This window comes from Pan troglodytes, chromosome 16 (assembly GCF_028858775.2).
Source record: "Pan troglodytes isolate AG18354 chromosome 16, NHGRI_mPanTro3-v2.0_pri, whole genome shotgun sequence".
Taxonomy (NCBI): Eukaryota; Metazoa; Chordata; class Mammalia; order Primates; family Hominidae; genus Pan; species Pan troglodytes.
The window spans coordinates 30437717-30451243 of record NC_072414.2 but is presented as its reverse complement, the minus strand read 5'-3'; the positions used below and the strand labels follow the sequence as shown (position 1 = coordinate 30451243).

Genomic DNA, 13527 nt, shown 5'->3' with positions numbered 1-13527 from the left:
ATCCTTATAAACCCATCCCAGCTTGGAGCCCAGACAGACACCTAGAATAACCTAGAGCTCAAGCGTGTGGTTTTTACCTGCACTCATCATCTCTCGCTTCTTCCTGTTTTTTCTTTTCTATTGCAATGAGGCCTTAGATAAATGGTACCAGAAATGCTGAATTAGGGATATACTTTTAAAGTATAATATTCATGTGCTGTTTCAAGTGTTATAACAAAGACATATGACATACCTTCTGTCTTTAGGAGATAACCTTGGCTATGCCCCTCCTCCGTTCCACTCCTGACCAATCGTTTCCCCCTAAACTCGGGTCCTGATGCAAGGCTCTATATCCTTCTCAGTTTGGAGTCCTGAGGAACCTGTTTGCCCGATGATTCATCCATTTCTCGAGAATGTCTGGGTCATAAGGCTGCTAGTGAGAGCCAGGTGTGGTGGCTCATGCCTGTAATCCCAGCACTTTGGGAGGCCAAGGCGGGCAGATCACTTGAGGCCCCGAGTTCGAGACCAGCCCACCTAACATGGTGAAAACCCGTCTCTACTAAAAATACAAAAAAATTTAGCCAGGTGTGGTGGAACATGCCTGGTAGTCCCAGCTACTTGGGAAACTGAGACAGGAGAATTGCTTGAACCCAGGAGGTGGAGGTTGCAGTGAGCCGAGATCGCACCACTGCACTCCAGCCTGGGCAACTGGGCAAGACTGTCTCAAAAAAAAAAAACAACAAAAAAAACCCTGCTTCTTGAGAAACTTTGATCAGCATAAACTCTTCTCATGGATTTAAGGTCAGAAGGGACAAGACATGAGAGATAAATGAGGTTTCCTTCCCACTTGAGCTAGAGAGTAGAATGAAGGAAAATAAAGGAATGTCACCTTGTAGCCTCACACCAGATGGATGAATGACATGTGGTGCATTCTGTCTCTTGTTTCATAGCTCTGGGGAGTGATCAAACAAGGATATCGATGTAAAGGTAAGACTCAATATTGTTGACATATTCCTGGTGTATCAGTCCATTCTCACGCTGCTATAGAGAACTGCCTGAGACTGGGTAATTTATAAAGGAAAGAGGTTTAATTGACTCACAGTTCCACAGGGCTGGTGAGGCCTAAGGAAACTTACAATCATGGCAGAAGGGGAAGCAAACACGTCCTTCTTCACATGCTGGCAGGAAGGAGAAGTGCTGAGCAAAAGGGGGGAAAAGCCCTTATGAAGCCATCAGAGCTCATGAGCAGTCACTCACTATCATGAGAACAACATGAGGGTAACCGCCCCCAGGATTCAGTTACCTCCCATCGGGTCCCTCCCATGACACATGGGGATTATGGGCACTACAAGGTGAGGTTTGGATGGGGACACAGAGCTAAACCATATCAGCTGGTCTTAGAATCCCACCTCTAAAACATTTTTTACCCATAGTAGTTGTCCATTTAGTCCACAACTTCTCAGCAGAGTTCAGAGTCTCATCCCCAAAGTGGTTTCCCTCGGACACCCCCGGTGAATGACCGCCACACCGAAGAGAGAAATGCCTGGTTGCACAGTTAGGCATTTTCTCTGTATAAAATCCTCTTTCTGTCGTGGTTGGCCTAGAACAGGGATAGCAGGTAGGAGATGGTGCTCTCATATAGTCATGGAAGGGTGGGCCCCCAGTGAAAAAGATAGAATCTCTTTTGCAACAGAAGATAAATGATTACTAAAGGCCCTTGTCAGCTTTCCTTTATCACTCAGGACATAACTGTCCTTCCTTGTGACTAGGAGAATTCAGGAGTGAAAGAGAGGAAACCTTTTACTGCAAGAAAGAAAATAAGACCTAACAGCTGAGTGTTTCCGGAGGGTCTCCCTAGAGTAGGCAGAATGTATGGGATACCAGGACACCATCTCTTCCCTCCAAGATATCAGGATACTGCTTCTGATGCTGAGATTCACTGATAAAGGGCTACATCAAGAGTGTGAGCTCTGGGCTTCACCAAGTGAGAAGAATGCTAGCTTCATTAGGAATGTTAAGTGTCTTAGCTCCAGAAGATAGAACAGACATGTGTGACAAGAAAGCACTGCATGAATTTGGTTGTGAGACACACTGGGGAAGAGAGAAAAGTGAAAGACTTCTTGACCCAGGATGTCTTGTCCACAGACTGCGGGATGAACTGCCACAAACAATGCAAAGATCTGGTTGTGTTTGAGTGTAAGAAGCGAGCCAAGAACCCAGTAGCTCCCACAGAGAACAACACTTCTGTGGGGCCAGTGTCCAACCTTTGCTCATTGGGAGCCAAAGATCTGCTCCATGGTAAGTAGGCACTGGGAACATTCATCTTGGAAAGTGAAGTAGGAAGGGAAAAGTTTTAGAGACGGAAAGATTACCTCATGACTCTATGTTTGAGTTTAAATGTAACCTCAACAGCTAGGCCAGGGCTGACCCCTCCCACAGTTTTGGATTTTAGCTCCATGCCTATGTCTTAGACTTAAGGTGTGAGAAGAGCAGAGTCCTAGTTAGGCATAAAAATCAGCAGGTACTTATTGAGCACCTACACCAAGCACAGATACTGACTTCTGGCCAAGATAGTGCCTCAAGTTAACAGTTAACTATCCCACCCTATCCCCAGCTCCACACCCAAAACAGTGACTAGGGAAAATATGTATGTACATGCATATGTATATGTGTGTGTATATATAATGTAAATTAACATATATAGTATATAAATCACATTAAAAGGCATAGTGCATTCAAAAACAGATATCTCAAGGTTACACATGTACTAGAAACATACTGCAAGGAGTAGATGCTAAAGCTACTGGTCTGCTTGGCTGCATGTCTAGAAGCAGGTAGAGGCAGCTGCGAATTTGATTTCTGCATAGTAACAGAGACCACCTATGCGTGAAAGGTGACCAGAACCAGACTTACTGCTTAAAATTGAGAAGGAAAAATCCAATGCTTAAAAAACTGTGACTGTCACTTAGCAGCAGGAAGCAGACTTAGCCACAGACAGAGTTCTACTAGCTGAGTGACTGTCTATGATAGCCCCAATTTTTCTCCAGGAGAGGAACCCCAAGCCATTAATTTAAGACCAGGTCCTAGTCTGAGGAACCCTGAGGGGCCAGGTAGCAGGTAATTGTCAAAATTCTAGAAACAGAAGGCTAAATGTAGAAAGGAAGGGCGGGGGGCAAAACTCCCACTCAAGTGGAGCTTGCAGATTAAAATTCCAAATCATACAAGGAAAATCCTAGGACTGAGACAAAACATTCAACATTCAAGAAATAAACTAGCAAATTCACTTATGTTAAAATGCAAACAACAGTACAATAAGGAAATGACTTTGAGTATGTTTGAGATGCCCCAGATCTAAAGTGCAAAGAAGGAGAATAGACTGTCTCTGTCTTCATGGAGTAGTTCTAGTTAGGGGGAAGATAATATACAAATATAGAGCAGTTTAGAAACAATGCAAGAGTATATGCTAAGAGCCAAATAGGTTGCAGTGACAGCAAATGACAGGAGGACATGGCAGAGAGATCGCTGTACTGGGGCTGTTGGGACTTTATGGAGAAGGTGGAATTTCAGCTAAGTCTTGAAGGAAGGGTAGAATTAAGTTATGGGAGGAGGACAGAGCACATTCCAGATAGGATGTACAGTAGGAGCAAAAGGCCAAGGGCAGAACAGCTTTAGTACTATTGGGATAGTGGAAAAAAAAAAAAGGTGTTAAGGCGATTTAGGTAAGAGATGAAGTAGAAAAATGAGACAGTCTAGAGAGTCTTAAATGACAGGTGCCTGTCTGTATGATAAAATGAGGAGCTATTTTAAAAAGGGTAACATGAAGGGCTTGTTGGGGACGGTTGGGGCACAAGGCTTCATAGTGCTATACTAGGCCCTGATCTCTGGGCTGGCTGGTTAGCCAGCATGTCAAAACACTGATCACCTTGACTAACTAAAGAACATATAGGTCTTCAGCAAAAACCCAACGCTTATTAGGTTAGTGCCAGTTTAATATAAGAAGCTGTGTGACTTCTAAGTAGAACCAAAAAGGGAAATAAGAAATGAGTTTATTTATATAAAGCACTTAAAATCGGGCTTAACACGTATGTACCATATGTTAATATCATTACTCTTTTGAAATAAGCTCCCTAAAGTGGTAAGGCCACTATCGTTACAACAGATGCCTAGAGAAAAAGTCCATATAGTATACATTCTGCATTTAAAGCACTTCTAATGTTCAGTGGTAAATATCCACATGCATTTATTGATCAATTAGATCAAAGCTTAAGTGCTTCACTTCCATGTAAGAAATGCACATTCCTTTTTATCACATCAGCCAAGTAAAAATTTTCTGCTGTCTTCCTAAATCTTTCCCCTTACTATCTATCTAAACACAGGCTGACTTCAAACTTTTGGGGTGTTTTGTTCTTAGGGGGAAAAAATCCTCTTAGGGTCTTTTCTAAGAAAGAATATGCTAATCAACTAAGGATTTGATGTTCAACTTTTAATAGAAATCACAAACACCATTGTGAAAAATAGGCCTGTACCCTGTATTTCATTCATGCACTCTGTATTTTCAGAGTTACACATAACCTTAGGGCACCACAATTCTGTCACATAAAATGCAGATTTTCAAGTGGAAAAGACAGCAGAGAACAGCCTGAATCTGAGGCCTCAAAAAGGAATCCCTGAAGGGGCAGTTGTTAGAGATTTCTCCTCTCCAGGCCATCTCTCCCCTTTTCCAAACCCTGCCCCACACTGGTAAGATAAGTACTTGTCAGGAAGTAGACCAATAGGTAGGATAAACATACATGTATCATGGGCAACAAAATGAAAATTACTATATTATTATAAAGTTGCTAAAAGTCAAGGTCTATTTATAATGGCAAAAATGACTATTGGATATCATCCATTCTTAGTTATTTCTATCTCATTATTATCGGGGATGGTTTCTGCTTATCAAATCAAAATTTCCAGTGATTTCTTTTAGCCCATTACTATCTTTCTCAATCTCATCAACTTTCACTTTCTTGAAACTTGTACCTCTCCTAATTTCTGTTAACACTGTCATCTCTCAGGACTCTTCCTGCAATTTTAAGGGCTTTCTGTTGCTTTTTGTTCTTACTGCTTTCTTCCTTTTGCTCCTCAAAGTGTATAGTGCCTGAATTTCTGTCCCAAGCTCCCTGTATGTCTAGGAATTCAACCCAAATAATGGAGGGGATTATATTCATAATTTGACAATTTAGGTTGGTAAAAAGAATATATAACTGTATTACAGAAAAGTTGGAAAATGGAGATATAAAAAATAATCACCCATAATACTCCTCCAAAAAAAAACAATGTAATTATTTTAGGGTGACCATAACAATTTAAATATTTGAGCACTTAAATAACTATGTAATTACAATTTTGAGCTTTATTGGATAAATATTAAATGTTAATTTAAATTATGTTCTCTTTGGCAAGAATTAAACTAAGATCTTTGTAAGATTTCTAGTTTTACAACTGGTTGATTCTGGTCAAATACTAATTAGAAAACTTTTTTGTTGTTTTTTAAAGCCATCTTGACTATACTAATCCAATGTCTTCAAAGTCAGACTATCCAATGTTTTAATCACTGCTGAGTCTTTCCAAAAAGTAAACTGAGATGATCTTCAGTTTATCTTAAAGCCTATCTATCACCCATCTCAAATAGATCTGCTCTTACTTTACTTTTCCAGGAAATTACTCCTTATGGCTAACATTACTAGGCTGGATCCTGGGTAGTGGGTCTTAGTTAAAGAAAACCAGAGTAACTTACCTTTTTCCTCTCAGTATCAAACAGGGGCAATACATTTTAAGGTACATTTCCACAAAGCTAAAACTTCTTTCTCATGGTTAAGCTGTGCCCACTGTACAAACGGGTTCCCAGAGAGTACTTACTTATCTGCTAGAGGGTGTCTGTATCAGGACTGAGACATGAATGCTGAGAGCTCCCAAATTCGAGGGTCCAAAAAAGTATTTATGGAGCATTTCTGTCTAGATATTGTTCTTGTTCTCTTTATGAAACTCTGTGGCACTGAGGCAGGGGCTTCAACTTACCTCCAAAAACAGAAACCCTCTAAGCAACCTTTGTGCAAACAGAAGATGCTCTTTCTCAGGGTGGATGTAGCTTGACACCAGTGGCCGTGTCTTGGCCAAAGCCCCTGGATTTAGCCCTCACCCCCTAAACTGGGTGCCTGAAAATGGGTCCTCTTTGAACATATGGAACTCCTGTAACAATAAGAAATGTCTCATTGAAACTAATGTCTCAGTCTTGAGTCTCTGCTTTCCTGAGCTAGAGTACTAGCATGTCCTGTATCTTCCTACAGCACCTGAGGAAGGACCTTTTACATTCCCTAATGGGGAGGCTGTGGAACATGGTGAGGAGAGTAAGGATCGGACCATCATGCTGATGGGAGTGTCCTCACAGAAGATTTCTCTTCGGCTGAAGAGGGCTGTTGCCCACAAGGCCACCCAGACTGAATCACAGCCTTGGATTGGCAGTGAGGGCCCTTCAGGTCCCTTTGTGCTGTCTTCCCCAAGGAAGACAGCCCAGGATACTCTATATGTGCTTCCCAGTCCCACCTCTCCATGTCCTAGCCCAGTCTTGGTCAGAAAGCGGGCTTTTGTCAAGTGGGAGAATAAAGACTCCCTCATAAAATCAAAGGAGGAGCTCCGTCACCTCAGACTGCCTACCTACCAAGAACTGGAACAGGTACCTTCCTTTTCATTTTCCTTTTTTTCAGACTATCTTAGAGAAGTGGGGCCAAACCAGGAAAGAGTATGTGGACTGAAGATTCAGATCAGGCTGATTATAAGCAGTCTAAAACAAAAAAGGAGGAGGGGAGAAACAGGGAGGGAGAAACAGGGAGGGAGAGAGGGAGGGAAGGGAGAGAGGGAGGGAAGGAAGAAAGGATGGATTGATTCCAGCTTTCTCACAACCCACTGGGGGCCTTGGTTCACATTACACAAGTAGCACAGGCTATACGGGGCTCCCTATCACCAGACAGGTGGTGGCATTTCAGAGTGCTGGTGCCAGTGCCCAAAGCCCTGTTTACTAGGCTCACAGAGAAAAACCACAGTATCTACTGGTTAGCTTTACTGTGCTGATACCACTCCTTTTCTAGATGGAACTAAAATGAACTTGCCTAAATCCTCCTTCCCTAGAGGTCTCTTTAACATGTTCATCAGGGTTATGGTTTAGGATCATCATGGTTACCTAAGCATCTTCCTAAGAGAAGTTAGTGATCTTAGTCCTATAGCAACAACAACAAGAGAAAGGTGAGTGTATTGTGGCTCACCATAGAAAACGCCTCCCTCCTAAATATAAACGAAGAGAATCTTTTCTGACACATCAGGGAATATGCTGATCTTTTACACATATTAGAATAGTGAAAGCAACAGTAGCAGGCAAACACACAGTGGAATATAATATAGAGCAATATAATCTATAAAATGTTAACAATCATGACAAGAGGAGCTGCTTTTCAATGTTAGGCTCACAATGTCCTAATTATCAGGTACCTAACAGAGACAATGGAAAAGACAAAATAAAGTTTACCAAGGAAAGGAGAACAAGAGTTTGGAAACATGGTGCCAAGGTTTGAGAGAAGGGAATAATGACATTAAAAACAGGAAAATAGGGCTGGGCGTGGTGGCTCATGCCCCCAGCACTTTGGGAGGCAGAGGTGGGTGGATCACTTGAGGTCAGGAGTTCGAGAGCAGCCTGGCCAACGTGGTGAAACCCCGTCTCTACTAAAAATACAAAAATTAGCTGGGCATGATGGCAGGTGCCTATAATCCCAGCTACTCAGGAGGCTGAGGCAGGAGAATCACTTGAACCCGGGAGGTGGAGGTTGCAGTGAGCTGCGACCAAGCCACAGCACTCTAGCCTAGGCAACAGACTCCATCTTAAAAAAAAAAAAAAAAAAAAAAAGGCCTGGCGCGGTGGCTCACGCCTGTTATCCTAGCACTTTGGGAGGCCAAGGTGGGCGGATCACGAGGTCACGAGATCAAGACCATCCTGGCTAACATGGTGAAACCCCATCTCTACTAAAAATATAAAAAATTAGCCAGGCGTGGTAGTGGGCGCCTGTAGTCCCAGCTACTTGGGAGGCTGAGGCAGGAGGATGGCATGAACCTGGGAGGCGGAGCTTGCAGTGAGCCGAAATGGCACCACTGCACTCCAGCCTGGGCGACTGAGTGAGACTCCAACTCAAAAAAAAAAAAAAAAGCGGGTGGGGAGGAGTAGGAGACGGGAACAGCAGAAGGAAAAAGAGCCAACAGCCAACTGTCAAGATACTCAATTCTGAAGGTTCAATCATTACTATACTTCTTAGTTGTTTCGAGTAGAGTACACAACTCACAGGGCTGGCTCAAGAGGTTACCTATAATTGGTAAGAACCTATAAATGGTAAGAAACTACTGTCCCATGGCATAGTAGTTTCTTAATTATAGATAACTAAGCCATTTTAGAGACAAGGAAGCAAGGATACGTTAATATCAACACTACTATTCACTTTATTAGAGGAGGAGGAATGCCTTTCTGGCTTTTCCCAAAAACATCAAGGTTTGCACTGTGTTTTTGGAGACCTGTCAGTGCAAACACAAAACCAATATCCAGCTAGTAGAATTCCTTATATAATTCTACATTCTACAGACTGAAAAACTGTCCACGAGGGCTTCAGGATTCCCTGCATTGTCCTCAATGCTCTACCTTCCCTGTCAGACCCCCAGAAACTGAATTAGAGAAACATCTGAAGAAACAAGTTAGATAACTTATGTGGAACTCTTGATTTGGTGCTTGGTACAAAGAACATAATATTAAGAGAAACATACGAAAAAAGAACAACAGATTTTCTGGATGAATGGTACTCTCTTGCTCAGAGTTATTGTTAAGATGTGCTGTAAAAACCAAGTCAATGAGAAGGTGGCAAAACGTGGGTTAGACAAACCCCTTCCTCTTTAGGGATAGAGACTGCCAAATGCAACTTCTAAAAATGATGAAAGAAACCTCAAAAAATGAACTCAGTAGAATAGAAAGAACTTTGGTCTTGGAGGCAAAGATTTGTGTTTTCAGTCCCAGACATTTCTTACACCAGCTGTTAAACTCTACAGCCTATTTGGTCCTTGTGAAATACAGGGCTGGGATTCCATGTTCTGAAAGGTTTGCCTCAAATCTTGACATTTTACATGCCGATGAAAAGGAAAAATGTGGTTGGCAACAACGCTTTAAGAAGTGGCTCGCAGAAAGATTAGAATTCCTACTCAGCAACATCAGAGCCAGTAAACCCTCTCACCATTTTGACCACCGCCTCTCTTTACTTTTTAGGCTTGTCAGATAGACCTAAGGTCCAGAATTCACTGTGTGTATTTTAGAGGAACAATTATGTGTCCCACTTTCCCATTAAGTATAATCCTTACAATGACTAGTCTATGTGTAATTCAACAGTCCTATCCATAATAACTAGTCAAATTAAATCAGTATTTACAATATATAATGTATATTAATAAGAATAAATATTATGTATTATTTTAAGTATAATGCACCACTGAACCAGCATGGGACAAAAGAATAAGCAAATAAAAGCTTTTATGTTTAGCTATACCAAGGCTCAACTCTGCAGTTTTATACTATATGGCAACATTTGCCTTTATAAGATTGAGGTATACAACCTATTTTCAGGGTGTTTGTGTAGGTTAAGGCAGTCCATTATGTCACACAGCGCAGGCACATAGCAAGTGCTCAATATTATATGGCAGCTGAGACAGCTATGTAGATAATTCAGATTGAGAAACAACCCAGTGTATCCCAAATTACCCAGACACTGTCTATATATAATATTCTCTTGGAGTAATCAGTATAGGATAACATAAGAACACTGGACTCAAAATCAGAAGACTGGAAATCAACTGTTGGCTCTATAATGATACCACTACAAATTAGATCACTAAATCTCAACTTAGGGGTGGGGTGAAATTCTTAACATCATCAAAAAGTTAAATTTGTTTTCAATAATTTGTTGGGGGGAAACTTAGATAAAATTAACTGACACCTTGCATTACAGAATTCTCAGTCATGCTTTCATGGCTCAGACCTGACCAGAGACTGTTTCTGCCAAGTTGAGATCTCCCACGAGAAAACATCCAAAAGTTTTGTCATTATCTACCTATTGCTCGGAAATGGTTTATTCTGCCTGCTAACCACTCACAAACTTTGATATGATAACAAAGACTAACTGCTGCTTACAAATGCTCGTTTGATATTTAACTTGCTATTTTCTATTCAGGGCAAAATAACTATCTTGAAAATAGTTGTTAATTCTCAGCCACAGTGAATAGGAAATGCCAATCAAAAGTACCTCTCAATTTGTAATTCATTTGCTATTCATTGCTGCTTTATTAACATACCTCATTCTCCTTTCCCTTTAGGAAATAAATACTCTGAAAGCAGATAATGATGCCCTAAAGATCCAACTGAAATATGCACAGAAGAAAATAGAATCCCTCCAGCTTGAAAAAAGCAATCATGTCTTAGCTCAAATGGAGCAGGGTGATTGTTCTTAGCCCAGAAACTAAGTAGCACAATCTGTAGATGAGTATAGTGATCTCATTTCCTAAACTGTAATGCACAGACCTGAGGAACTTTACACTGACCAGCTTTAAAACAGTACTTTAAAAGGAAAAGCCTGTTACTGTTTATTTACCTAAAAGAAAGAGTCCTAATGTGCAGCACTGTTTTCTCTTTCAGTTAGTTGACTCAAAGGGGGAAAACTAAAGAATGCAAAACTTTTGCTATTCATACCACTGATGTTCATCAAAAGTATGCGATCTAAAACATGACTATCATTTCCTGACAATGGGGCATCTCGGTGGCCTGCCTGGCTGATTCTTCCTTAAAACTAAAATCTCTGGAAAATGTATTTGCTTCTTACCCTGTGTTTTCTGCAAACTGACTTACTTTGTTCCAGCCAAAGCTTGCTAATAATAGAAAACTACCCATATTCCAAAAGTAGATTTCCTCTGTATCCCAGCATACTTTGTGAACCTGGCTCCTTCTTCACTACCTCAGATCTAATCAATTAGTCCATGTACCCTCCTTCCTCACTACAGTCATAACACATGAGCATATCTACCTAGAAGCCAATTTCTACTGACGTAGCCACAACTTTTTAGAGGCCTATTAAACATGACGTTATCCAATTGCAGGTCAACTTATAGTTGTAGCCTTACAACTTACAGGCATCATAAAATAAGTAATCAAATTAGGTACCTGGAAGCATAGCTATTACCATCTCGTATTACTGTCTAATTAAAATAAACATAACGCAAACATGTTTGTCCTTATATATTCTACAGTGGATAGAATTAGGAATTGATGGCTTAAAAAAAAAGTCTATGAAGAGTCTGTTTAACTCTTCATGTTTCATCTTTATCTTCTGAAGTAAACTATTTTGAAAGTTCTCTTTTTGAAATGAATTTGTGCTTAACTGTCTTCACTATTAATACTGTTTAGAAATAAGCTAATTGGATCAGTGGCTTAAATAATAGCTGACTGTGTGTACATATGTATATAATATGTATATACAATATCAGGCATGCATGTGGCTTAGAATTTTGTTTCCTCCATAAAATGTGGAAGTGAATTAAACAAGTTTTAGTCATTTATACAAAGTCACAAATATAAAGTTCAGTTTGTCACAAGATTAAATTGCTCACAAGGTAAAATTGTATTGTTTGGCAAAATCACAAGTAACAATCCTGTGAGTTTTCTATTATGAAAGTTAATAATAAATGGGCTCATTTAGTTGCCTGGGCACCTATTCACAAATTCATTTGTCAGCCTCTTTTTAGTTCTCTTAAAAAAAAAAAAAATCATATGATCATTTTCCTTTTTGGGGGTACTTAGCTTCCATGCCTATAAAGTCTGGTACCAGACTGACTTGAAATTCATAAACAAGTTGTCCAATTGCCAAGAATATGTTAACAATTAAAAGTTCCAAACTAAAGCCAATAGCACCAAGTCTTCATAAGAATACAAAGTATACATACAGTATTGCTTACCTGGAGGATTCAGATCATTTAGGAATTCTCTTTGATGAAAGACCAGTTCCCATTTGAGTTCCTCCTTGCACTGAGTTTTAGTGATATAGAACTAGCTTGTAGTTAGTGTTTCATTACATTATAAAGAATCGTTTTACACACATATTTACCCTTTTCCAAATTTAAACTCAGAAATACCCAAAGCAGGCCTGCTTAAGCCCACTACCTGGCATATAAACTTATAGTAACACTTTGTTACTTTCTTTTTAATAGGACAAGCATGAGTTAGGACAAACTCTAAAAATTCATATTCTTCACTATTCTTGTTTTCCTTTGATATAGACCAAAGATGGTGTACTCTAATTTTTTAAAACAGTAATGGAACACAATTTTTTTCATTCTTCCTCCTCTCCATTCAAAGTAAAGATCCCCAGTTAGTTTTTATATAAATAATCTATAGGGATTCAAAAGGTGTCACAGTCCCCTTAATTAGTCAAATTAGCAATGGCTAAACAGTATCAAGTACTGCAGAATTTATCACTGAAATGGATAAGAGGAAATAGTTTCATCACACGTTTTTACAGTCCAGCAAGGGCCAAAGAGGTACAGTATACAAGTTAACAGTATTTGTGTTGAGCAACATGGGGCTAGTGGGATCACAGAAATCTGGGAAAAAAAAAAAAAAAAACGGTTTTGGCTTATCAAGCCTAGTGTAAATTTCTGCATCTCACATGACTTTAGTTTGGCCAGGTATTTATCTGCCAAAACAAGGACAAATCTTGTTGTAGTAACAGCAGGGTCACTTCTCATTTTCTTTGCTGACTTACCTTTTTACTGACCATTGTGAATTTCTGTCTCAAAATGTATAATATAGAAATGCAAGAAAAAAACAAATGTACAGATTGTAAAGTTTTTTGATACCTAATGTAAGTTTTCTTTGTGTAATATTTATATGATAAAAGACATTAGGATCCCTACAACACAAATGTCTTGTGTTTCTTCTGCTTCGTGACCCCGTAAACACTTTACCTGAATTTTTCCTATATTCCACAGCTAAGACCACTGCCCTATTCTATTAATCAAATTGAGTTTTCCTGGGAGGAAAGGCAAAGCAGCTATTCAGTTTAAAATTTTCTACATCTTTTTACAACACGAAGAAGTAACACTACAGAAATATTCAATCTCTTTCCATCTTATTCATAACTTACAGTGGTCCCCAAATATTAAGTCTATAAATACTTAACATTAAAGGAGACAGACTTGAGGTTGTCCCTTCTCTGTGGCTTTTAATTCCACAGTTTCATCTAAGCAAACTAGCACGTAAAGAAGAAATCCTTTGAAGCTATGGATAAAATTGGTAACGACAGCTCAATCCAGGTTACAGACCTACTCAGGGCAATTTATTTGTGGTCATGATTATTTAGAATGATCAGACATAGCCACAATTTTCCCTTAATCCCCAGCTAATTTTTGTTTAACCACACCAATGAAGAAAGAGGAAAAATT

General features: G+C 39.8%; 1 protein-coding gene across 3 annotated transcripts in view; it reads left to right on the top strand.

Annotated features, from left to right (window-relative positions):
* RASGRP1 (RAS guanyl releasing protein 1) overlaps nt 1-11442 on the top strand; it is a 75351-nt gene extending 63909 nt beyond the window's left edge. For 2 of the 3 annotated variants that reach the window (XM_510293.8, XM_016927918.4), the window contains 4 exons: nt 930-966; nt 2125-2277; nt 6309-6694; nt 10411-11442. In XM_510293.8, coding sequence (XP_510293.2) covers nt 930-966; nt 2125-2277; nt 6309-6694; nt 10411-10545 — 711 coding nt within the window. In that variant the 3' untranslated portion in view covers nt 10546-11442. Of the gene's footprint in view, nt 1-929; nt 967-1748; nt 2278-6308; nt 6695-10410 lie in introns of all 3 variants that reach the window. The other variant, XR_010151348.1, reaches the window with a different exon arrangement.
* Nucleotides 11443-13527: the final 2085 nt, after the last annotated feature.